We start from the raw sequence: 27,478 nt of genomic DNA, 5'->3' as shown, positions 1-27,478 counted from the left end.
CACCCACACTTTTTACTCCGGGTTGCCACAGCAATTGTTGTGTCGACATATAGTCCCCATTAGTCCCTACTGCATTCCGCCTTGAGACAGGGCGCTATCTGTGTGCCCCTGCCTCACCCCTAGACTGGGAGCTCCTTGAGGCAAGCCCTTAGATCTTTTTTTTTTTTTTAATTAATTTATTTATTTTTTCCCCCAAAGCCCCAGTAGATAGCTGTACGTCATAGTTTGCACATCCTTCTAGTTGCTGTATGTGGGACGCAGCCTCAGCATGGCCAGAGAAGCTGTGGGTCGGTGCACGCCCAGGATCCGAACCTGGGCGGCCAGCAGCGGAGCGCACGCACTTAACCGCTAAGCCACGGGGCCGGCCAAGCCCTTAGATCTTATTTAACTGTGTCTTCAACCCTAGCATGGAGCCTGGCACCAAGTAGATACTCATGCAAGACAAGTGAGTTTGAAATATACTGATCCCATGGCTTACTTTGTCAGCTCTATATACCTCCAGTGAGAAAGTGGGAACTGAGCAGCCCTCCCTCTGGGTAAGAGTCAGGAAGGACCACCACAGCCTCTGTCCCTATCTGCTTCACCACCTCCATCACGGTGGGATGCCCTGTGGGTGGTGAGCTAGGCTGCTCAAAGCATGAAGTCCTCCATTTGATCCCTTCCTAAATCCATGAGCTCTGCTTCTCCCTGGCTAGAGAATGTGCTCCAAACTCCAGCCTATCACCAGCCTGTTTTACAGACAGAAACTAGGGGGAAGAGCCTGGCTGAATTAGGCCAACCCATCTCACCCCCAGTAACTACAAAAGGGAAGTAGGTTACCATGACCTGATTAGCCTCAGCAACACAATGTCTCATGACTATTTTCATTGCATGCCAGGACAAGGGGCCCAGCCTGCTCTGTGCACAGAGCTCCAGGGAGGCCCAATGTAATGCACCCAATGATGCAGGAAAAGTCAGAAGTCATTCAGAGCAGCTAGGTCTCTGCTCCTGGACTGAGATCTCCCAAGCTCACATAGCCCCTGCCCACTCCTCATCCCGCATGAAATGGGCAATTCTGTTAAGAGTCATGCCCAGCTGGAAAGACCAGCCAGCTTCCTCCTTCGTGGTTTCTGTGGTGAGAAGGGCAATGTTCAGGCTCATGCCTGGGGGAATGAAGAGTGGAGGCTCCAGCTCTCCAGTTCCCACCTGCTCTCACTTCCCGTGTGCCCCCTTCCGCATCCTTAAAGGCCAGGACAGGAAAGGTCCTCTTACCTGCTAAGATGAAGATGCCCACGAGAATCAGGAAGACCAGCAGGTAGAGCCCAAGGACAGCATGCTTTAGGGCCGACAGGGAGCCGAGCTGGGTACAGCAGCCGCCTGTTCGTCGTTTGTGGCACGGACCTAGACAATAAGGGTAAGAAGAGGAGGGAAAACGACACTTGAAAACCCCATAATCTTTTTTTTCCTCCTTTGGTGTTGTCTCTGCTTGATGCACAGATGTTCACATGGAACCTTCTGCACATCTGTTATGCAGCTGTAACGATGGGGAGCTTTTCAGAACCATGACAAGCTTTCCAGCTACTAGCTCTCCTCCCACCCTCTGCATTCATGAACAAGCGCGACAGGCATGCCCACAGCTCACGTGCCCACACAAACCCAGCCTCCTGGAGCCATTGCAAGCAGCAAAGAATGTTCAAATATGCTGGAACATGTGTCCTTTACAAAGCACCATTGGCCCATGTGATCTGGAGAATATGGAGAGAATTTAAAACAGGAGTTGCAAACTCCAACTTCTACAGTGGCCAGGAAGGGATGGAAATGAGCAAAGTGGGCCAGGTAGGCCTGGGGAACCCAACAGTGTGTGCCCAGTCTGGAAGAGCTTGCGGTGTAGGAATGAGGACCAGGCGTTGTCAGATCCAAAATTTTCAAGAGAAGCCAGAAGTGATTTTGAGAAATCTCCCTATTTTTTAGTGTTGACAAAGAATTAAAAAAAAAAAAGACAAAAGCAAATAACACTAGGGAGTGTAAACAAAACATCTGCATGCCGGATCTGACCACCAGTTTGCAACCTTGGGTTTAGATTTCTGGGAAAACATAGTAACTTCACCCTGTGAAACTACACAAGGCTCACCAGCTTCTGGCCAAAATGGAACAGCAAAATATCAGTACTCCGCTGGACCTTTAGTCCAGCCCCTTCGGTTTACAGATAAAGGACATCAAATGTTCATGGCAAATCCTGGGTAAGGCCCCAGGTGCCCTGACTCCCTGTGTTCTTTCAGCTGGACTTCTCCCTCAAGGCAGCCTTCTCAGACAGCCTGTGCGGAGGCCAGGAAGCTCACTAATGCACACCTACTGTGTCAACTGACAGTGGAAAGGAAGCTCTCCCACCCTGACCTCCAGCAGGACAGGTAAAAATCGATGGGGGACATTTTTTCAAAAGATGCATGCTGGGGCTGGCCCTGTGGCATAGTGGTTAAGTGCACGCGCTCCATTGCTGGCGGCCCGGGGTTCAGATCCCAGGCACACACCGACGCACCGCTTGTCAGGCCATGCTGTGGCAGCGTCCCACATAAAGTGGAGGAAGATGGGCATGGATGTTAGCTCAGGGCCAGTCTTCCTCAGCAAAAAAAAAAAAAAAAAGAGGAGGATTGGCATGGATGTTAGCTCAGGGCTGATCTTCCTCACACACACACAAAAACAAATTAAAAAATAAAAAAGGATGCATGCCCCTGCTACGCTTATTCTCCAACTCCTGCAAGTAAGAGTGTGGCTAACTGGAGCGGGCTGCGCATGGAGGAAGGTGTGGGAGCAGGAAATGTTGACAACAGATCTTGATATCATTGATATTCAGAAATATTTTTAAAGATGCTGTGATGTTTGCAATCCTTGGTAACTTTGGATTTGGAAGGGAGGTACTTCAGGAGCTACTTACTACCTCTCAGGTATCATTACCACCTCCATGGCCTTCAGGAGGTTTGGTTACCACAAGGGAAGTGGTAGTGACCACACTGGTACCCTGGCTCTCAAGAGGTACTGTTAAGTGAGGAACATTTTCCTACTTATTTACTCCATTTTATTGAAAATACTGCTGTTAAAACAGCTAAGTAGAACTATTATATAATATTTCCATGAAACATTGGGTATAATTTGGAGCAAGTTTTCAAGAAATACAAATTCAATTACCATTTTCATCAACCCTTAAATGTTAGCAAATTTTGAAGAGTTAACGGTGATTTTCCACTAAGACTTGCACAGAGTACATCTTTCGAACTCACCCTAACTCTTGTTTTCTGGGATTTTCCATCCCTTTCCACACACTAGGGTCTATAACTTGTTTTTCTCCTAAAGATATAAGCTTCTTTTTCTTTTCCTCATGAGAGCTGCTGGCTGTCTAGTTGCAACTTGTTAGAAACAAGTCTGTTACCCTTGAGAGTCAAAACGGTAGGCATAGCATCGCATATTATACAAATGAGTTATCATTTTCATGGTGGTTGTTCCAGCTCTCCTGCTCTAAGCCCTGCTTGCTCTTTAGATGATGATGAGGATGACGGCAGACTACCAGCTGGGAAACACCCTTGCTGAAATGCGATGATCCTTATGTTTATCCCAAACCAATCTTGGCTTCTCCATTCATTGGCTTTATTTGACGCTCTTCTTATTGCCCTTGAAGATTTAATTAAGTTCATCCATATTCTGTTAACTGTCCCAGTTTCAGTGGAATCTTACATTTCTGGTTCATTATAACAAGAAATTGTTTTCTCAAAAAAAAAGAAAAGTTGATTTAATTATTTTGCAGGTAACTTTTTTATTGAGGCACAACAAGGCATTACAAATTGCCTGAGCTTGAGGCAGTCCATTTAGTAAACTGAACGTTAATACAGTTAAAGATTAAGTGCAAACAATATCCATTCACAGCTTAACTAGCGAGGCTCCATCACAATTTATAAAGTGCCATATTACTGCTAATTGTTGTTCAGCTTGAAATTTTTCCTCTTGGGGAGGAAAACAAAAAAATAAGAAACTCTTCCTTCCTCTAGGAATGAAAACATTTTCCTAAACCAATCATCCACAAGGGAAGTGACTCCTTTTCCTTTAATCTCACTAATTACAACACCAGCCTTTTATTGTCAATTCTGTACTGACTTTCAGTTTTGGCAGAACAGGATGAGGAAACCCACACAGACAACAATACTGTTCACTTGAATCTTGCCTGTGTCATTTGCACGTGTGTTGCCAGCTCACGGTAAGAGTAGGGCAAACTGCTATGATATAGCTCTATTTTTTCCCATCAAAAAAAAGTAGTTCCCTTCCTCTCTACCTGAGGCTTCTATTTAATAGCAAGCATCCACTGGTGACAGGTCCCTTTGTCAACTAACACACATGACATAGATCTTCCTCTGAGAGAGCTCAATTCTTTTAGCAAGACTTGATTACTTTGTACATTAAACAAAATCTACTTTAAATAGAACATAATAAGAGTTTCCAACAAAGGTTTTCCACAAATGGTTAGACAAGCAGAACATGAATGGTTCTGGCAAGATGGCTAGAGAATACGATTGTAAGGGAAAGCAGACAATTTAGGGGAAAGACAAGTTACTAAGTCTGCCCCAAGCACATTTATTGACTTTTTAATTCAACATGGCAGCAGCATGTTAGCTGGGTAAACCATTCAAATTATTTAAGCTTAGTGGAAGATTAAAAACACTCCAAAAATGTTACAATCAGCAAAGCCAGGCAAAAAATATACTCACTTATTTGTTAAAAAAAAAAAAAAAAAGTAAAACGAATGAGCTATCAGCCATGAAAAGACATGTAAGAACCTTAAATGCATATTATTAAGTAAAAGAAGCTGATCTGTAAAGGCTACATACTGTATGATTCCAACTGTATATGACGTTCTGGAAAACGCAAAACTATGGAGACAATAATATCAGTTGTTGGAAGTGGGGAGGGATGAACAGATGGAACACAAAGGATTTTAGGGCAGTGAAACTACTCTGTAAGATACTATAATGATAGATACATGTCATTATACATTTGTCCAAACCCATAGAATGTACAACACCAAGAGTGAACTCTAATGTAAACTATAGACTTTGGGTGTCAATGTAGGTTTATCAGTTGTAATAAATGTACCACTGTGGTGCAAGATGTTGATATTGGGGGAGGCCGTGGGTGTGTGGAGGCAGGGAGTATATGGGAACTCTCTTTAATTTTGATTTAATTGTGCTGTAAACCTAAAACTGCTCTAAAAAATAAAGTCTATTAAAAAAAAGTAGAAGTTTTGACTTATGGATTGTTGGGTTAAAAGCTTCAACAGACATTTATTGAGCACCCACTGTCAATCGCCCTACTGTGGTAGCTAGCATTCCATACAGCCCTGGATGATCCCTGCCTCTTTGTGTAGCCTCCTTCTGCCTTGTACCACGCTTGGTTTATGTGGCCAACAGAATATGGCAGAAGCGATGGTGTGTCACTTCTGAGATCAGAGAAAAGACATCGCGGCTTCCTTCTTGCTCATTCTTTCTCTCTCTTGGAACATTCATTTGGGGGGTAGCCAGCCGCCATGTCATGAACACTCTATGGAGAGGCTACATGGTAAGGAACTGAGGCCTTCAGCCAACAGCCATGTGAGCGAGCCTGGGAGCAGATCCTCTAGCCAAATCAAGACTTCAGATGACTACATCCTGGCCTGAGATCTTGACAGCAGTCTCATGAGAGACCTTGAGCCAGAACTACTCAGCTAAGCTGCTCCCAGACTCCTGCCAGATTGTATTATATGTAAACATATTTCTGAGCAAAATTTTCATTTGAAAAAATAAACAAAATGTTAGCTTTCCTTGCACACTCATGGCTTTCTCAGAAACTGGGTGGGATTATAAATTTTTGTTGTTTTAAGACGTTAAGTTTTGGGGAAATTTGTTATGTGGCAATAGATAACTAACACACTTTTGACAGACATTGGGAAATGCAAAGATAACAAGCTGTATGAGGGAGAGACTTTGTCAGCACTGTCCACCTCCAACTTCCCTGTTCCTAGACCAGTGCCTGGCACGTAGTGGGCACTCAGAAAATATTTGTTGACTGAGAGATGAAAATATGGCCACTGCCCTTCATATGCTCCCATCTGAGGGGAAGAACACATGTAAACAGGTAACTATTGGGGCTGGCCTGGTGGCGTAGCAGTTAAGTTCGCGCACTCCACTTTGGCGGCCTGGGGTTCTCCGGTTTGGATCCCGGGTGCACCCCGACACACTGCTTGTCAAGCCATGCTGTGGCGGCATCCCATATAAAGTAGAGGAAGGTGGGCATGGATGTTAGCCCAGGGCCAATCTTCCTCAGCAAAAAAAGAGGAGGATTGGCATCAGATGTTAGCTCAGGGCTAATCTTCTTCATAAAAAATAAAAATAAAAATAAACAGATAACTATTTACAAGTCTGAATGGAGTAGGTGTGTAGGAGAGAGATGGCACAAGCAAAGCATTGCATTGCAGCGACAGTAGTTCATTCTGTCGGGAGGCGGTCCCAGAGTCTGCATGGAGGAGGCAGCAACTCAGCAGGGCTTTGAAGGACAGGCTGAAATCCATTATCTTTCTCAACTTGATCCTCCAATTTACACCTATTATAAATTTGAAAACTGTGACTTTAAGAAGAAAATGTTCTTCCTCCATGTGAGAGCAGCTCTGAGGAAAGTACCAGACAAAGCTGTTAGTTATTAAACATAGCTGTTGTTTGCAGACATGGTCACACACAAGACCAGATCGATGGGAAAATAGCACACAAAAAAACATAAATGAAAAATAACTCTTTCAAGGTCTAGGAGAATCAAGGGAAAGGTTTTCCATCTTGCAGTGGCTTCCAGAAATGATGGCGGCATCTCAGGAGATCAGGAAGCCAAGAGAAGAGGGCTCGAGAGGCCCAGAGAGGGCAAGGCCAGAGGTTCCAAGAGAGCAAATAGAAACTAAAAACTAAATGCAGTGACTTGAAGAACAGCCCCGAATGCCAGGCAGGGCGATGTTGTTTATCTCAGCGTGGTGCACACGGCTTCCTGATGGTGGGTGGGACGCAGTCAGATAGTTTCCCCGGACACCTCGCCTGCACAATTCGCCTGCATAATTTTGCCATAGCTGCATACCACTGGGCTACTCTTTTTTTAACTTAAATTTATTTGAGAAGGAAATTTTATATCATCATCATAAGTGGAAAATTACTATCTTCCTATTACACATTACAATAAATACCTAACTATTAAAATAACAAATTTACACCTGTATATCACTTAAAGTTATCTTGAATACCACTGTATTGTATATAGCCATGTTCTGAGCAACATTGACTTTAATAAAAGTAATTAAATCACAGTTCAATGACAAATTACAAGAAAAAAATTGATGTACTCCAAGGGGATTTCATTTATAGAGAAGCAAAGCCAAACTCTTTAGATGTTCAAGATTAAGAATATTCTAGAAGGTTGAACACTAAAGATAAAGTGCCACTGAAAGAACCATGTTAGAACCTTGAATACAACTCTAGCACTGACCTCATTATTTACAATTGTCTATTTACATCTCAGTCTGCTCTACTTGTCTAAAAGGTCCTCTGGGGCAGGGCATGTATCATTGATCTCTCCCCACCCATCAACCAGGACACGGCAGAACCACAGTAAGGTTCTTTGCAAGAACAAAGACATGTCTAAGGCATTTATTTTCACTGCAAAGATCATCTCTTACATTTGCCTTATGAAAATAGTTGACACATTTTTGTTGGCTGTAAAAACATATTTTTGAGCAAAATATTCATCTGAAAAAAATAAACAAAATCTTGGCTTTCCTTGCTCACCCATGACTTCAGATTGCCACTTAGTGCCCGTATAGGTAAACTGTGGGGGCAATTCATTGGGACTGAATTGACACTTGACTCCTGGCTGAGTAGTATAGTCAGGCATGGAACTTCTTAGACATCCTGAGGCCTGAGCCCCACCCCTGGACGTTCTGATTCTGATTTCATCATGAGATCACACATCCATGGCACAGCGGCACACAGTTCTGGAGTAAGGCATTTGTCATATCAAACGAGAATGTGAAGACACATTCTTGGAAAATCAATGAAATGTTTTACTATTATCAGAGCTTGGTGTTTTTTTAAACTTTGATTTTTTTGTTTTTTCTTTTGTGAGGAAGATCAGCCCTGAGCTAACATCCATGCCAATCCTCCTCTTTTTGCTGAGGAAGATTGGCCCTGGGCTAACATCCATGCCCATCTTCCTCCACTTTATATGGGATGCCACCACAGCATGGCCTGAGAAGCAGTGCGTCGGTGCGCGCCTGGGATCTGAACCCAGGCCACCAGCAGCGGAGTGCGCACACTTAACTGCTACGCCATGGGGCTGGCCCCCATAAACTTTGATTTTTTTTAACAGGACACATTCAAAATGAGGTTATTTCAAACTATTTTATTATTCCCAGAAGTTAAAATTGTGAAGGGTTCCTTTTAATCATGAGAACAAGAGTACTCCCTAAGGAGCTTTTACTAAAATACTGTCTGCTGAGGGTGGGGAGGTACTTGAGAGCAAGGATTAAAGAACAGAAAAGGAAAGTTTATCTGAAAACCACTCAGCCCCTGACAGCTGAGCTGAGGATGAGTCAGGAGACGGTCCCCCAATGTCGGGGCCACACTACAGTGGGAGCCTCAGAACCTCTGCGTCCAGTTTCCCTAACATGGTCTCAGGGGGAAAAGCACAGGTGTGGGCTCCGTGGAGACAAAGTCAAAGCCGCCTCTGTCACATATTGACTGTGAGACCACGAGAAGGCATTCTGAGCTATCCCCTTCATCGAATTAGCCTTTCTTTGAAAAACTAATTTTTCAATTTCTTAATCATAATTTTAGAGCATTTGGGGAGTTATCTGTTGGAATTTATTTTCCTCCCGTTTGAAAAAATACTCACAAATTGCATCTGATAAAAGTGGATATTTACTTATTTCCAAAGAACCTGGGTCTAAAAAACAGGATGCAATGATTCAACTGTCACCTAATTGAGTTTTATCAACAACCAACAGTCATTTTCTTTTTGTTCTCTTTGGTCCCACAGCTCATAAACAGCAGGTGGAGATAAGATTTTATGGCTGGGAGGGACCTCAGAGCTCCTCTCATCCAAGGATCTTTGTTTAAACCACCCAAGACTGATTTCATCATCCTCAGTCTGGTTACTCACTACTCACATTGTTCATTGTAATAAGCAGCCCCAAATAATCTCTGTCTTTGAAGCTGCTGTCCCTTTCTGGCTTTAATGACCACGTCTGTTTACTTTCCCTCAATAAAGAGAAGAAGAGAGTGTGAGGCAGGGACACTGCAGAGGAGAGGCACCCACCTGTGGTTTTATCTACCTGAGTCTGGGAGGGTCCCGAACCACCAACTGGTGTACAGTGAACACCAATCACCTCTACCCTGTTGGACCACAGACCTGAGTCCTCGAGGCAGGTGGCCCAGTGAGGGCATCAGGCAAATGAGACTACGGTCATCTACGTGATCAGATGAGTCTGAGCCTTTTACATCCATTTCTAAGAAAGGGCGAGTGGGTGGAAGGAGGGACGGCTGGAGCTAATTCGATTTAGATGTTATGATGACCTAGGACAGTTTCTCCTAGTACTTCTAGAGATATCTTGTAATTTTGGAACTTCCCTTCAATATTTGTTATTTTTCTCGAGCCCTATCTATTTCCCAAGTTACTCTGCATAAAAATTCTTAAAAACAATCAGAGGCTTTTGTGCTTATTTTCAGCTGGAGGGGGAAGGCACTCTGGCTGTTGTGCATATTATTTTGCAGCTGGGGCTGAGGGATGGAGAAACAAAACCAGGTGGGAGGGGAGACGAGGGCAGTCAAGGTGAGCTGGCCCATCACTGAGGCCCGGGAGGAAGGAGGAACCAAGGAGTCCCCAGGAAGAAGAAGTGGGTCTTGGGGCTGGTGGAAGATGCCCGTACTCTTGCCCAACGTGGGCAGTGCATGGGTTGGAAGAAATGTTGTCTCAGTGCAGAGAGACCCAAACAACAGCAGGCTCGCGGTTCTGCCTAAAAGAGGAGTGGCCCTAGATCCCTCTCAGAGAGATTCCCAGTTCCTCTGCTGGCCCCCTGTCAGAGGAAATCAATCATCTGAGGGTGTGTTTGCAATGTGGGCCCGACTGTTGTCATTTTTAAATTACTACTCTTTCCAGGCCGCTAGTGCAACCTCCCTCCCATCTCCTGGTCTGCCTTGGTTTGATGAATTCGTCCATCCTCGGAGCAGGGCTGGATAAGTTTAACACCCCCTCTCTCATTCCCCCAACTTCCACCAGCAACTGAGCTGGAAGGGCCATCTGGGTGTCTGGTTTTGAAGACAGGAAGGCTAAGATTCCAACCCATGCCACCTGTATGGGACGGAGCTGGAAGTGTCCCTGAAGCCCACAGGCTCAGAAGCCTCTAGCTCTGTGGCCTCTGCACAGAAAGCAGAGCAGGCTGAGCCACAGAAGGGAATTCAGTGGATCTGAGAAAGGCAATGGACCTCTGTCACCTGGTAAGGCGTGGAACCAACAGTTATCACATATAGAGCTGAGTTGGGAAATTGTGGCCAATGATGGTATAGTTAATAACGTGAATAGAATTGCACCCACAAATCAATTAACAAAAATGCAGGTTTGTTGAGCGCCAGCTCCCAGAGAATAGGTTCCGTAGCTCACCTCTGGATCCCACAGGTCCTGGCATACAGCAGGTGCTCAATTAATATCTGTTGGCTGTTTAGAGGTAAATGAGTTTAATAAACTAAACACAAATTAACTGGTCACTCCAAGGCATTGTTCAAGCTTTTGTAATAACCACGTTTTCTAGTCTATATTTGATCCTTCAATATCTTGGGAACTTGCTAGCCAATTCCTAGAGATGGAAAAGGACTCTCACAAGCAAGACTTTCATAAGCAGACCGACCAATCCAGAGCCCATACTCCACAACCACATCCTCTACCGGGCTCTCATACTCTGGGCCACTATCCACCTACCTAATCACCCCAGGGCCAGGTACCAGACAACTAAGGACACCCCCTATGCTCCAGAGACCATGAAATTATTGAAGCTATTGCATCCCAAGCCTGCTTACCCTGCCTTGACCATTCTTTCCCAAGGAAACCACAATGAAGACTCTTGCCCATGTTTTCTCCTGGCTCCCTCTACCTCCTGACGCACCCTGGTGCTTCCCCCTGTGCCCCCCAGCTCACCCCCTGGGGGTGAGCAATGCATGCTCTCTCCTTTTGGAAACTGTAACAAACTATCTTCTCAATGGCAGTCATCTGGTCTGTTGGCCTCAGCACACCTGGATAATAATAAAACCTACATTTTAAAACAGTTTTGGAATCTCCAATAATGGAACACAATAGAATAACAGCTGTCACTTCCCAAGCACCTATTCTGGCTGAGCACTTAGATACACTAATTCTATTAATTCAACAACAAGCATGAAGATAGGTATTATTACTCCTGTTTTGCAGATGATAAAGATGAGCCTCAGAGAGGTTAGGTGATTTCTCCAAAGCAAGTGGCAGAGCTGGGATGTTTTACCCTTGAAGAAAGGAGGAAATGTGAGATCTGGAGAAGGGCTACTGGCGAGTGTAACGGGAAAGTCAGGGGAAGAAGTATAACAAGGACAGTTCATTCGTTCATTCAGCATCCATTTCTTGAGCAAGATGAAGTGGTTAAGAGCGCTGACTCCATCTCCACTGTTCATTTAGTCTAGCCATGAAAAGGGCAGCTCTCTCTCCTTCAGGTAGCCAGGCCCAAGACCAATGACAGAGCACCCTGGAGAGGACCACTGCTTCAGGCACGCCCTGGGGAGAACCCCATGGCTGTTTGCTTTATCGCTGTTTTATCCCAGGACAGGAACTGCAGTCACGGAGCACAAAATCAGAAACATCCTTCTCTTAACCACTCAATTTATCTTTGTATCCAGGGGCTGCTCCATTTCCGGGTTTCCTTTGGTGATGGAGTCTGCCCCCCCAAAGAAGGTTCATCATTTCCTGCAACCTAGGACCTAAACTCGCTACATATACAACTTTGGAGTTTTGAAAACTTATCTAAACATAGAGTAGTGAGAACAACCATTTTTACCTTCCTTATCACAAAACAGAACTCCTTTACTAGAAGGGCCATTCACAGAAGGCGGGTGGGGGGGAGGGCACTCCAACAAGCCCACGGTCTCACAGGCTGCACTGGGCGTCCACGAGGCAGGCAGGCAGGCTCTTCTCACATCCACCCACCAGCAAGACAGAGCCCTTCGTAACTGTGGTCTGTCAACACCCTTCAGAGATCCCCAAAATAAACCTACATGTTAAAGACAGCTCCCCTTGGACACCCTGGAAATGCTGAACATACTTGAGACATCACATTTGCATTTTAATAGATGCCCTTAGGTCAGGGTTGGGGGATCATCATAACGCTGGAGGCAAGAAATGAATTCTTACATTTGGCAGAATATACTGAGGTGCAAACGGGACCAGGGAACCAAGATGCCAAGACAAAACTCGCTGGGCAAGGGGACGAGGTCAAGTTCACTTTTACTACTGGACAAATTATGAGGTTACTTTCAAACAGAGACACTTTTAAGAATGAACAGTGCTCTCTGAATCAACATGCAGGGACAGCAGGCATAAAGCAAGGTGGTTCCTGCAAATTGGGAGGCATGGCCTTCATCCGGAAGCTTGCCCTCAGTTTCCCCTGCCCTCATTCATCCTCTTCAGTCTGTCCCTCCACCCCTACTGCTGCCATCTGCCCCCTTCCGGTCTCCAGTATGTTCTATCTTCCTAGTCCCTCCTCCATCAGTTATATTCCCTGTGCTCCCCAAGGTGACCCTTGGATGATAGAAACTGACCCACACTGAGGCGTCAGGAGAAGGGGCTAGCAGCAGACCCCTCCTCACAGCCTCTCCTCTTAACAGGACTTTCTAAAGACATGGATTCTTCTGCTTACTATTGACAAGAGATTTTCACATATTGAGGTATAGGGGTAACTATTCGGGTTCAAAACTGATTTGGCTTGAACTAAAAACCCTGACTTATGGCCTATCAAACATACATTGTACATCTGCTTAACCATTAAAGTAAAGAATACACTCTCTTAAGATAAGAATGCATACTTCCCCTCCTATGCCCTATTGGTAACGCCCTATTGGTAACACCCAATGCCCTATTGGTATCCCCCAGATTAGTCCCTTCCCTGACATCACGGTCACATTGACCTGTTAATTTGCAATTGAATACCTCTTTGAAACTTTGATGAACATGTATCCTGGGTGTGTTTAATGTATGTTCTTTGTTCTAAAAAGATATAAGACTGGACTGTAAACCAGGCTTCTCCAGAACGCTTTCTAAGGCCTTCCCGGGTTATAATCCTCAATCTGGCTCAAGTAAACTCACCTTATTTCTCTCTCTCTCTTTTTTTTTTTAATTTAATTAATTAATTAATTTACTTTTGTATGAGGAAGATCGGCCCTGAGCTAACATCTGCCAATCCTCCTCTTTTTGCTGAGGAAGACTGGCCCTGGGCTAACATCCATGCCCATCTTCCTCCACTTTATATGGGACGCCGCCACAGCATGGCTTGCCAAGCGGTGCGTTGGTGCACACCTGGGATCCGAACCGGCGAACCCCGGGCCGCCGCAGCGGAGTGGAAGCACTTAACCGCTTGCGCCACCGGACTGGCCCCTCACCTTATTTCTCTTATCTATAGAATGGTTATTTGTTATTTTGCGTTGACGCTATGAACGTCTTGGGTAATCTTGACTTGAACTGAAGCTCAAGCCAGAGAGGAGGAAGTGGGAAGGCACCACAGAGCAGGCAGCTTCGGGACACTGTGCAGAAGACTGGGACCATGACAGCCTCTATCAGCCCTGTGGCTGGGACTTACCATTAACCAGCAAGAACATGCGCAGGGTGGGGGCCAGGCCAGCTCTACTCTGCCTGACCCCCTCATCACGGCTGTGTTTATATCTTCAAACCCGACAGCTGAACTCTGCATATGGAGTTTAGAATCCAGGCCAGAGGCCCCAAGTGGTAGTGGGGGGCAGGGGTGCTGGAATGGTGGGGCATTTCTCTGACCTGAAGTCTGTAGAGGTTAGTGTCCCAGCTTCCCTCAGAAGCCATTTAAGACCCTGTCATTGTGCTCTTGTTCAAACCTATTTGCATTTATATTTATTTCCTGCCAGTGGCACCTCTTAGAATAACTCATTCCATCTGTCTCTGGCATTTTAATCATTTATTCCCACAGCCCCACCCTTGTTTCATCATCCCCAGAAGGTCTCCTCCCCTGAAACCTTAAACTCCAAGGATCCACCCTCATGGCCCCTCACCGCCACCAACCTGGATCTTGATTGTACAAGGACTCCAGGGCCTGGAACAGAGGGGACAGAGGTGAGCTGTGCCAAGGGATGGGGTTTAAGGACCAGGCAGGTGTGGATTTGAATCCGGGCTCTGCCTCTGACTAGCTGGGTGACCTTGCACAATTTACTTCACCAAAGACTGCTTTCTCAACGACAAACCGGGAATAATAACATATACTGAGGTTTAATGGAGACAATTTACTAAAGGCCTGAGCACAGTGCCTGCCCGTCCCACGTGCTCCATCAGGGGAAGCCACATATTATCATCACTTCTCTTATAATCACTTCCTAAGGACACCTGCCACCCCTCCCAACACCTCCCATGGCCTGGCCTCCACAAGAGGCCAAATGAACTCCAGAGGCCCTGGGGCTGCAGGACAAGCCGCCCCTGCTCCCAGCCCACATACCACTGTCAGGAGTGGGGTGCCCTAGGACTCAGTGGGCTCCTGGCAAGACCCCTATTGCAAACGCTCAGCCTCACCATCAGTTTCTTCCCTGAGACCAGCACGATCAACCTTGCCAAGTCCTCAGTTCTGGCTTATATCAGCTCCACAGAAACCCCAGGACCTCCAGGACTCCCCATCACACACTACAAGCCCCAAACAGCCTTGTTCATCCCCCTTTGACTCCATCTCACTCCCCAACTGCCGAAACCTTCCAACCGTGGCCCCTGGACCTCCCAGCTAGTCATCTAAAAAATCCCTGATTTCCTCCACCTCTGCTCGGAACATTTCTTTTACTTTCTTGTTCTAACTGAAACCCACTTCCCTTGTCTTCTTGTGTGTGGATTTCTCTCTCCTACTCTCATACAACCAGCCTAAGACTGCCGTAGACGTTTTTCTTTGCTCCTTGCTGCTACTTTCAGAACTTTCTCTCTTCTCCCTAAAGACCCCCAGCTTGGACTCTCCCATCACAAGACTGTACACCTCTCCTCGTTGCTAAGGTACGACTGCTCTCTTCCTCTCTCAGGGCTCTCCTCTCTCAGGGCTCGCCGTCACTCTCTATCTCCAGTTCCGACTCTCCCTGACTTCCTCTCCTCTCCTGAGCTCACTTTCACCCTGACGCACTTGCAATGGGGCTGGCCAAAAAGGAGGTGGCTCAAAACGCAAAATGCACACCAGATTTTGTAGGTTCAGCATGAGAAAAAATAAGTAAATATCTCCATAAAAAATTTTATAGTGACTATATGTCAAAATGATAATATTTTGGATATATTGGATTAAATAAAATATATTACTGTATTTAAATTAGTTTCATCTGTGTCTGTTTACCTTTTTATGTGGCCACTAGAAAATTTAAAATTGCATATGTGGCTCACATTACATTTCTATTGGCTTTACCAATAATCAAAAGCCCTTCTCAAACCCAATTTCAAATGTTCCATGTTATAACCACCTCTCCTGTCTTCCTGGTGCGCTCACTCAAGAACTCTGACTCTGGCGCCCCCTGACCTCACCACAGACCCTACTGCCTTTCCAGCGCCTCTCCCCTCACGTCCTTCCTTCCCTTCCTGTCTGACTTACATTCCATGATTTACATTACTCACTCTCCACACACACCCTCCACATCCTCCTCCCTTTCTGGCTTCCTCACACTCACTTGGCAATACTCTAACTCTGCTTTGATCTAACTGCAACTCTGCACTTCCAACCACAGAGCTGAGCATAGCTGGAGAGAGGAAAGATGCGCCACCATGTTTACTGGTCTGACTTGAAGCTGATGACCACCAGACCCAGGTGGGCCCTGACGGCTGTCCAGGGGGCTTGTTCCTAGTCCGTTCACACACCATCTCCTAGACGCCTGTTTCATACCTCCTCCTTCACCTTCATCCTTGGTTTCCTATTTGACCAAGAAAACAGAAGCAACGAGGAGACAGTTTCCTTTAGCTCCACCAGAACATAACCACCGACCTGCATCCAGGCCCTTACACTTTGCCTTCCCTTTTGTCACTGTGGTTGAACTGTCTGTGCTCTTGGCTGAGCCAACACCCTCGACTGTACATTAGATTCCTTCTCCTCTTACTTGCTCAAGGACATAACTCCAGCAATTCTGCTTAGCCAGTGTTTCCCTCTGCACAGTATCACTCCATCAGCATAACCATGCTGCTATCTATTCCATCTTAAAAAAATAAAACAAAAATCTCTCTTGACCTCCCTTTCCCCTTCATTTCTCTGTCCTCTTGTACAGCAGAACTTCTTGAAAGAATTGCATGTACCCACTACATCCAATTCGTCTCCTCCTGTTCGCTCCTGAACCCACTCCAATCAGGCTCCTCCCACTCAAATTCACTGAAACTGCTCTTGCCAAGTGTTATGGGTTGAATTGGGTCCCCCCAAATTCCTGTATTGAAGCCCTAATCCCTGGTACCTCGGAATGTGACTGCATTTGGAGACAGGGCCTTTATAGAGGTGATTAAGTTAGAATGAGGCTATTACGGTGGGCCCCTATCCAATCCGACTGGTGTCCTTAGATGAGGAAATTTGGACACACAGAGAGATACCAGGGGCACATCTGCATAGAGAAAAGACCACATGAGGACACAGCAAGAAGGTGGCCATCTACAAGCCAAGGAGAGAGGCCTCAGGAGAAATCAACCCTGATGCTGCCTTGATCTTGGACTTCCAGCCTCCAGAACTGTGAGAAAATAAATATCTGTGGTTGAAGCCACATAGTCTGTGGTACTTTGTTGTGCAGGCCAAGCTGATTAATATACCAGGTCACCACTGACCTCCAATGGCTCAGTCCGGCGGCCAGTGCTCAGTGTTCTTCCAACTGGACCTTTCAGCAGTTTTGGCACAGGTGGGCAGCCCTTCCTGTTCAGCACACTTCCAGGGCTCAACATTCTCAATTTTTCTTTCACTAAGTTGCTCCTTCTCCGTCTCCTTTGCTGCTCCTCCCTCTCCCCCCACCTCTTAGACCTGTCAGCATGGCGTGAGCTCCGTCCCTGGACCTCTTCTTGTTTTCACATTCCCCACCAATCTGCGGGCTCTAATCTAAAAGTACACAGCCAAAACTGGGTCGCCTCTCACCTTGTCCACTGCTATCACCTCCTCTAAGGTGCCAGCATTTCTCACCTGGATTATCCTAACTGGACTCAACCCTATACCCCCCTCTACTACTCCATCGATTCTGCTCCCAACCTCACAGCCAGGTGCCTTGAAAGCAGAGTCTGCATTGGGTTATCTCCCTCCCTTTCAAGTCAGACTTAATCCACTGTACTCTGGCTTCTCTCCCACCCACTCCACTGAACTGGCTCTGCAGAGATCACTGATGACCTTCCTGCTGGAAAATCTACCTTCCTGCTGCAGCCAGAGTAACCATTCTGAAAGGCAAATCGGACCTTAACTTTTCACTGCTTTGAAACCCTTTTCTGGCTACCCATTGCCTCCAGAAACCCAAATTCCTATGGATGGTCCAGGAGACCTTCCATGATTTGGCTTATCTTCAGTATAATTAAGAGTGTGGGCTGTACAGTCAGTGAATCCTGACTCCAATTGCTATAGACTGAATATTTGTGTCCCCCCGAAATTCATATGTTGAAACCTAATCCCCAGTGTGATGGTAGGAGGAGGGGGTGCCTCTGGGAGGTGATTAGGTCATGAAAGTGGAGCCCTAATGAATGGGGTTAGTGACCTTATAAAAGAGACCCCAGAGAGCTCTCTTGTCTCTCCACCATGTGAGGACACAGTGAGAAGATAGCTGTCTATGAACCAGGAAGAGGGGCCTCACCAGACACCAAATCTGCCAGTACCTTGATCTCGGACTTCCAGCCTCCAGAACCATGAGACATAGATTTCTGCTGTTTATAGTCCACCTAGTCTATAGTATCTGTTATAGCAGCCTGAATGGACAATCCTTCCTAACTTTGTGATCTTGGGCAAGTTACCTGGTCTCTGTGCCTTGGTCTCTGTGCCTCATGGCCTCACATGTCACTTGGGTATAATAATGGGACTCATCTTAGTGGGTTGACTGAGGATCAAATGAGCTGCTACTTGTAAAATGCTGGAGTAGTGCCTGGCCTAGCAGAGCTCAATAAGTGAGCGTTCATTACCCCCGCCACTCTCCTGCCTCAGCCTGAACTCCGTGCTGCAGCCCCCAGCTTGGAAGGCTTTTTCCTGCCCTTTCTAAGAGGCAGGCTGCTGCTTGTCCTTCAATATTTTGCTGCAGCAGCTATCCCTGCAGGAGGCCTGCCCTCCTCCCTGAGGCAGACTGAGGGCTTGTCGTCTCCCCTCTAATTGCACTTTGTACTCCTTCCATGAGAGCATGAATCAAATTATAAGGCAGGGTCTGTTTACAGGTCTGTGTCTTCAGGGGACTTTAAGCCCCTTGAGGGCAGGAACCACGACCTTTCATTTCTGCATGTACCAGCAGCACCGTAAAACCCTGTAATCTTTGGATGAATAAGTCACAGTTTTCCTTTTATTTGTCTTCATCTCATCTCTCTAAGCCTTCCTTCATCCTGGCACTTACGGATTTGGTGAACAAGAACGTGTTCAGTCAATCAACTAGCAAAGGTGCCTTCCATGTGCAAGACAGTGCTCAGTGTTGGGAACGTTAAGATGACTCCAAGGCAGACAGTATTGGCCCCCAGGGAGCTGACAGTCCAGAGGGACTCAGGTGCACACAGCTGCAGTGTAAGTGTGAATGGACAGGCTGACTGGGGCCAGGGAGGCCAGGCCGGAGGCCTGGGAAAGAGACAGAGAGAAGCCGGGGCTTCTAGACTCAAGGGCCTCAATCATGCTGCTGATCATCTGACGCCAGGAATCAACACCGGATAAACCCGGGAAAAAGGTAGGAATGAAGCTCAGTGTCCTGCAGACTGAAAACAGAGAATGTGGAAGAGCTAGAACACCGTGGGCGGACCCCAGGGTGGAACCAGACAGACAGGAGGCAAGCAACAATACTCATCCTAAGATCTACACTGATGGAGTGCTCAGTATATACCGGGCATTGCTGGAAAGACTTCAAGTGGAATAATTCAGGTAGCCCTTGCAATAACCCTGAGTCATGGGCTATTATTATCCCATTTTATAGAAGAGGGGAAGCTGAGGCTAAGAACTTGTTCAGGGTTTCACAGCCAGCACGTGGCAGAGCTGGAGTGGGAGCCCAGCCTGGAGTCTGGCCCTGGAGCTTGTTGCCACCGTGCAATGCCATCCCCGCAATGGAGAAGGGGAGACTATTGAGGACGTTAAGTTTGGATTCAGGTACCTGGGCGAGTGAGGCTGTATGTGGTCTGCACCAACTGTGTGGTCCAAACCCTGAATGTCCTTCCCAGTGGATCACCGACCTTGTGCTGGTCTGCAGTGGGGAGGGCGGGAGGAGGGAAGGGGACAGACCAGCTAGAGAGACGGTAAAATGACAGAGGGCAGGCTGGTCTCATGACTCCTTGCACCCCTTGCCGCATATAGCCAGTGCATAGCACCTGCAGGGTGCCTGAAAACACCTTTCTTCTTGAAAGATGAAGACAAAGAAATGAATAAGCAAGGGAATGAAGGCCAGAAACCACAAGGGCAAGGTCCTTGGGTGGGGAGAAATGGGTGACACGATGAAGAATAACCATGCCCTGACTCATCACCCCAGCCCCTCAGGTGTCTCCTCGAGCCCCCACCTTACTTATGGCCCTGCTCTCACTGCAAGTCCTCCTGCCAGCCCACCCACTCCAGAGTGTACCTGGCCAGTGGTCAGGCCAGTGACCCTCGCCTCAGAGCCTCCTCACTGTCCCCATCCCTGGAGTAACACCACACAGGACATGGCATAGTCTAGGGGCTGGAGGTTGGGTGAGGGCAGGGAGCAGAGCAGAGGCTCCTTTTGCGTCTACACATGTGGGAAGAAGCCCTTGGGGCATCTGGGCTCCTCTCACTCTTCCCTGACCCCTCCACAGACCCCAGCCTCCACCTGGGGACAGTGAAATACATCCCACAACCCTCCGGGTAGCAAACCACAGGAAGCCTCCTGGGAGCCAAGTGCCTCTGGTTGGGGTGGGGAAAGGACAGACGCACAGACACCACAGAACCAGGAGCCCCGGGGACCCAGAATATTTCTTACAGATTCTACTGTTTGGGGAATAGGACTTAAAGACCTCACTTGGTTTCTTTGAGTATCTAGGCTTCATGAGGAAGCCCATTAACAAAACTCTGCTTTCTTTACTGGAAGGTAAGAACCAGCCTTAAACAGTGTCCAGGCCAGGAGCCCCGGGAGGCGGCGTGGGCATTTCCTGGGGGACCCTTGGTGGCAGCAGCTGCTCCTGACCTCCTCCTCGCTCCTTCTTCTTCTTCCCCACTTCGCCAAGATTTGCAGGGGACTTCCCAAGGTCAGGGAGGTGAAATAACGTGTGTATCGAGGGTCAACAGTGTGCAAGGTGCTTTACATGGGTTATATCACCTGACTGCCCCACAGCTCCTGTGAGGTGAGTAACACTATGCGCTTTTTGCAGATGGGGACACTGAGCATCAGGGCCCCGGGGAAACAGATGGCCCACTCAAGTTAGAAAATATCATAGGATTTAATAAGGGGAATATATGCACAAGTGTGGCCAGGGTGTAAGATGCCCACAAGGGCTAGACTGGGGGCCTCCGCTGTAACCACCCCAGGCCCCCGGGGTCAGGGAGGGGAGCAGCTACTGGAACCTGGAAGGAAAAAATCCTCTCCCCATGTGGAGAGGATGGCTTACAAGGAGCTGTGAACTTGGGCGGAAGGACACAGCAGTCGGAGGTGACCCCATAGGGTGGGAGCTGGGGGAACAAATACTCCCACCTCCCTGTCTGCTGTCCTCCCACCTCCTGCCAGCGTGGCTCCCCGGGGGCCAACCCCAGCGAGGCAGAGAGCGGGGTGAATGGTGGTGAGTGAGAATGGAGGGCAAACAGAAGATGCCCTGCACTGAGCCCAGACCTGCCAAACTTCAACATGCAGTCTGTCACCTCCCCAGGCTGCTCCCCATCTTGTGGAAGGACAGTCCACCGGGTAAGGGAGACCCAGGATCCAGCCTGGCCACCAGCCCCCCAGTGACCACACCTTTATCTAGCTGTGCTTTGCTCTCTGCTCTTGTTAGCAGGGATAGAATGCTGAGAGCACCGTGATGCTGCACGAGTTAACGTCTCTGCTCTCTCCTGCTCCAGTGCCTGATGCTCCAACCTGTAAAGGGCAGTGACCCTCTGTGAGGCCCTAGCCAGACCCTCCCAGGAAATCCACTCCTACCCTTGGATGGCTGCCCAGCAGCCCTCAGCTACACCAGATGAACCAGGGAGATTTGATTGATGAGACGGTGGATGTGGGGGTTCCCCTAGGAGAATAATTTAATTTTATGGGGAAAGAACATAGGAACAGGGAGCTTGGGCCCTAAACTCAGCAAGCAGCCTGGCTGCAGGCGTCCAGGCGTGGCCAGGAGCATGTGTAACTCATTACCTCCCATTCGCAGCCCACGGATGATGCCACAAGTGTGGGGGAGGGCCTGAGGCCGCGGGGTGAGCATGACTGCAATATTTTTCTGACACTAACACCTCTCTCTGGCCCTCGGAAAGGGCCATGGAGGAGCCAGGCCCAGCCAAACACCACCCACGCCCAGCCGTCCGCCTCCTCCGCCTCCTGGCGCCAGACTGGAAAGGCCTATAGCAATACAAGCGAGAAAAGAAAGGCACAAACAGAGGTGAGAGGGAGGGAGAGGAAGAGCAGAGAGAGGGAAGTGGGAGAGGGGCAAGCAGACCCAGGTGGCCCCTGTTTGGGTTTCTGTTCAAAAAGAGGTGTAAGTGGGCATCGAGGTCAGAGGAGGCTTGGCTCAAGGACCTTGGAGGTCACATTCTGCCATTAGCCCTTCCACGCAATTCCAGCAACACAGGTGAACCAATGCTATTCTCCACCGGAGACACGGAGGTGAGGACGCCCCTGCTCCTGGGGCCTTCCCATCAACAGTGGGGCTCCAATGAGATGCTGATAGCTCAGACACAAGTAAGGATGGGGTCCAGAGAGGAGGCCCAACCTCGGGGTGCAGAGGAGGGAGAGGTCTCAAAGAACATCACAGAGCAGGTGTGGAAGTGACCTTGAGGGATGTGGGGATGCATCATGCAGGAGTTGGGCAAGTTGGCCTCTTCTGCAGGGGACAGAGGAACCAAGGCATATAGCACTCCCTCACTTTCCCTTCTCACCTGGTAGGAGAAAAGAAGGGAAGGGATAAAGGCAGGGTGGAAGGAGAAGAGAAGACAAGAAAAGAGAGGAGGGAGGAGGGGATGACTGGAGAGGACAGGGGAGAGGGAGTTGTCAGTGCATGACCTCTAAAATAGCGTGTCTACACCCCATCGTCTTTATAGTCCCTCCTGCATGAAATTCTGAGTCATACCTCAATATCTGGGCTGCATTTCTGCAACTTTGCTTCCCCAGATCCCAATATCCTCAGGGCCAAAAGGGAGCACCACCTCTCCTTCCCATCTCCCCATCTTCAAGGGGAAAATCCTGGAAGGGACGTGGAGCCCCACAAGGCCCAACAGATGATGCTGTTTTAATTTACTCAAGGCCCATGGGGTGGCTCTGGCCTCCCTCCCTTTCCCCATCTCGGTCCACCCTCTTCTTTCCCATCAACCTTCCTCCCTCCCCGCCAGCCCCACCCCTTCCTCTCCCTCTCCTCTTACACTCTCCAGAGATGAGGATCAAAGAAGAAGCAAAAGCCTGGGGAAACAGATCAAATCTGGCTTGAATTTCCCCGAGTCAGAGCTCACTGTTTTCCTCTTAGAAATGAAAGGGAAGGGGGAAATAAATCAAACTGGAAACCCACGAGCTTTTAGGGGCTGTTTTCATCTCAATGCCCTAGTCTTTCTGGGTTCCTCATGCCCCACCCCGCGCCTGGCTCCAGGAATGAAGAAAGAGTGGGGGAGACCTAGACTATTTGGAAATCAGGTTTAGAATGTATTTGTTTTGTCTCCTTTAGATTTCAAGGACCCTGTGTTCATTCATTCATTCCTTCAACAAATTCTTAGTGAGCACCTACTGTGCACCAGGCTGGGAGCTGTCAGTGAACAAAACAGATACCGGCCCTTGTCCAGCCTGTATCGTTCCTGAGAACAGAGAGTACATGATAAACATAATAAATAAGAAAAGTACATCTGTGTCAGAAGGCCATAGGACCCTGGAAAAAAGGAAAAAGAGAAGCAAGGAGTGGGGCAGGAGTGCAGGGTGGGAGGTGGGGGAGGTGAGATTTGAGCAAGGACTAGAAGGCGGGGAGGGAGTGAGCCCAGTGGGTCTGGGGACAGCCTACCTCTGGGAGAGCAACCTCCTGGGGAGCAGACGCCCCGGTGAGCCACCAGTAGCTTCAACGTGAAGGTCAGCGGCCTCCTGGGCCAGGTCAGTGCCTGGGTTTTACTCCCGTCCAGGTGGGAGCCTTTGTGGGCTTGGCTCAGGTTGGTGTCGTATTCTGACTTAGGTTTTAAAGGACCACACCCTGAATGCAATGACCAGGTCTGTTCCTACACAGAGAAATCTAGAACCAGACAGGCCCTCACAAGCGGTTCTAGGTACTTTCACCGAAAGCACTTTGCCCAAGCATTTTTGCCACATAACTAATTGGCCATAAGCCAATTTTGCTGTAAAAGGTAAAATAACTGGTTGGCAGTTTGGCTGGACAGTTTATGAGGATAAAACTTACTGGAAGTGTGAAATAAGAGAGTGTAGCTCCAGATTGCATACTATACTAGAAAATGATAACACATCAGTTTGCAAATCCTTCAATGAGTATCCCTCCCACTCATCAAAACCAAAAGTTTACCAAGTCGTAGCAAATACAGAAGGGGTGGCTGGCCACTCCCAACAGTCTTCGAGAGCATGAGTGATGGATTCTTTAGCTAATGTAGATACGACAGCTTGTTCTCTAATGCCGTCTTGACCAAATTTATCATGCAATATTAGAAGTTGGAGGCAAAAGAAGAATCAAGCTCCTCTATCCCCCGGCCCAAAAAAGAAAAGGTTATGTGATTCCTGATGAGTATGTTTCTTGAAAACGGTGAACATTTGTTGCTCTTGGATGGGGAGAACATGATGTGGACAGAAGTTTAGTATTTGGCATGGAATCGGGCTTAGATGATTTGGAGAAATAGAAAGACTGGGCATGTGATGGAACATTTAAATGTAGTCCAGATAGGTACTACACGTTTCATTATGTCCTTGTTAATATCCTTCTTTTATTTCATTTTCTGTTATTTTATCTTTTACCGCAAAATTGCCTTATGGCCAAATAGTTATGTGGCGAAAATGTTTGCAGCAAAGATGCCTACAGTGAAAATACCAGACATGCTCAGAGACACCCCCTGCCCCCATTTGAATTGGCAGATGGAGACACGGAGGCCCAGAGAGGAGATGTGCCACAGTCAGGTCACATGCCCCAGGAGGGGTGAGTCAGCCTCGACCCCACATCTTCCAACTTCTATAGTCTGCACTTCACAGGGTGCGTGGGTCTCAGGTGACCCCCGAGGACACTTGCCAGCATGGCTCTAAAACTGCCCTCTGACCAGATCTCCCCATGGCTGGGGGGCCTGGAAAGCACAGTGGCTGGGGTTACTGTTATTTTTCAGTCCTTCTGGTCCAAATGATCTTTTTTTTATCTGGGGTTCAGAAAAAGGGAGAGTAAGATGAGGCAAGGGGAAGAGGGTGGGTTGGCCCAGTGACACCTCCCACTCCAGGCGTCTCCCCACCCCTGACGCCCTCCTTGCCCTGCCCTTCCCCCACTGGCACCCAAGGCTGGCCCTGGTGGTCCTCCAATCACCTCCACTGTGCTGTACCCCAGTTCTTCCTTTCCAAACCAAGCCTCTTTACTGATGGGCCACTGGGGAGAGGGCTGGATCAACGATATGAAAGTCAGCTTGGCCCTTGCTGATGTGCTGATGGGGAAGTTCTGAGCACTGGCCAGCGACCCAGCTCCTCAGGGGTCTTCCTCTCTTCTTAGGTGGTGTCAACTTGACAGAAACACCGGCCCAGCTTGGTGCAACTCAGCTGGTAATACCTTTCTCCACCTACTTCTTCTCTTAAAAAATCTTATTCAGTCTTTAAGGCCTTTTCCAGAAAGTCTTCTCCCTGCTTAACTTCAATAATCACACAAATTTTTGCCTACTTTCTATTACGGGAATTATCCCCAGGCCACTCCCTTCCATTGGGATCATAAGCCCTTTGAGGGCAAGGATGGTTTAATTTCTCTTTGGAGCATCCCTGGCACCTAACCCATAGCTGGACACATCATAGGTCCTCAAAATGATTTTGTTGATTGGAATCCAGAGAAAGAGCTATAATGATGGCCAAGGTGAAGAGACATATTGTTCAGAAGCCCAAATCTCCTTCTCTCCTCCCTGCTGAGACTGTCCCCAATTCTTGCCTTTGTGAGCCACCCAGCTTCCCTTCTTACACTCAGTACCTTGTGGGAGGAAAGACACGGTTGGAGCATGAGGAGGAATCATTTCTCATTTTGAGTAATTTCAAGACAAAGGCAGCTAGCAGAGTGGAGCACGACAAAACGTGGTGCTGGAGAAAAAGCTTGAATAAAGGCCTGTGTGATGGTCAATTTTATGTGTCAACTTGACTTTTTGGGCCACAGGGTGCCCAGATTAAATATTATCTCTGGGTGTGTCTGGGGGGGGTGGGTTTCTAGATAGATTAGCATTTGAACTGTTGGATTCAGTAAAACAGATTGCCCTCCCCAATCTGGGTGGGCCTCATTCAATTGGTTCAAGGCCCAAATAGAACAAAAGGCAGAGGAATTTGCTTTTTGTTTCCTGCTTGTCTGCTTGAGTTGCGACCTTTCATCTCCTCTTCTCCAGCCTTCAAACTAGGATTTAAACTATTGGCTCCCCTGGTTCTCAGGCCTTCTGACTTGGACTGAATTATATCACCAGCTCTCCTGGGTCTCCAGCCAGATCACCAGTCCACGATCTCCAGATGGCAGATCATGGGACTTCTCAGCCTCCATTATCACGTGAGTCAATTCCTCCTAATAAATCTATTTCATATATGCATTCTGTTTCTTCAGAGAACCCTGACTAATACAACCTGTCTCTAGTTGACCATAAGTCTTTACAAGACTCTTTTGTAAGCTTCATTCTATTCATCTTTGAAGTGGGGGTGATGCTTTCTCTCCTACACTCACTGCAAAGAGGAGTGTATTCATTCATGCAGCATTTACTAGCACCTGCTAAGTGTCAAGCTCTGTGCTGGATACACAGGAGTCAGGCCGCTGGCAAGGTGCTTTGGGCTCCTTTGGACGAAGCTGCATCAGTTGACTCTCCAGAGTTTTGGCACATAACCAGCCCCCAAAGGCACATGCCATCTGGCTCACTGGGGTAGGGAACCCCATCCTGTGGCATGACCTAGGGCCTCAGCACCAGGAGGAAGATGAGTACCTGGAGAGGTATGTGTTCACTTCAGAGAACGGATTGGAGGTTCCTCACCTCAGAGGGCCTAGGCTAATTGATTCAGACGCCTTTGCCTGACTGCAGCCTCACTCACTCAGAGGAGAGGATGGCAGAGAGGCAAAAGGACTGCCCTGGAGTCAGGAGAGTCGGTGCTGGAACCTCTCTACGGCTGACAAGCTGTATGATCCTGAATACTTTTCTCAGCCCCACCACCTCATTTGTAAAATGGGTACTCAACTTGCTGATTACACAGGTTTGTTGAGAGACATGAATGAGAAAACACGATGAGACCTTTCAAAGATTGAAGTTCAACACACGCAGTCTTAGACAAGAGGTCACGAGCACCCTGGGGCAATGCCAAGGTTGGGTGGCGGGGCAGAGCGGGTCTTGCACCCCAAGACCAAGCAGGAGGCACTCACCATCCTCACACAGGTTCAGCTTGGACAGGCTCCTGCCGTCAAAGGGCTCCTCAAAGATGGAGCCGGTGTCGCGGTCACTCACGGTATGCAGGTACATGGCTTTGTTCTCCATCCTGTCCTGCAGCAGCAGCAGAAGAGACAGCAAGAGGGGACAAGAGAGGAAGGAGGCAGAAGAGAGAGAAAGAGAATAAACGATAGGTGGAAACAGAAACGAATGCCACCCCCCGTGACTCTGAGCCTGAACATTGGGACATTCTCATCAACAGGTGTCATCCACCAGGTCCTCAGGACCCGGATTCCCCCTCCCCAACTT

General features: G+C 47.9%; 1 protein-coding gene across 1 annotated transcript in view; it reads right to left on the bottom strand.

Annotated features, from left to right (window-relative positions):
* Positions 1 to 27,277, bottom strand: part of SCARA5 (scavenger receptor class A member 5) — a 113,996-nt gene extending 86,719 nt beyond the window's left edge. The window contains exons 1-2 of the mRNA XM_058550443.1: positions 27,166 to 27,277; positions 1,252 to 1,380 (exon numbers count right to left, since the gene is read on the bottom strand). Of these exons, the coding sequence (XP_058406426.1) occupies positions 1,252 to 1,380; positions 27,166 to 27,277 (241 nt within the window). The remainder of the gene's footprint in view (positions 1 to 1,251; positions 1,381 to 27,165) is intronic.
* Between the last annotated feature and the right edge of the window lie 201 nt (positions 27,278 to 27,478).

The sequence above is a fragment of the Diceros bicornis genome, chromosome 11 (genome assembly GCF_020826845.1).
Source record: "Diceros bicornis minor isolate mBicDic1 chromosome 11, mDicBic1.mat.cur, whole genome shotgun sequence".
Lineage (NCBI taxonomy): Eukaryota > Metazoa > Chordata > Mammalia > Perissodactyla > Rhinocerotidae > Diceros > Diceros bicornis.
The sequence above is the reverse complement of the archived record's forward strand: the minus strand, read 5'-3'. Positions and strand labels throughout refer to the sequence as shown.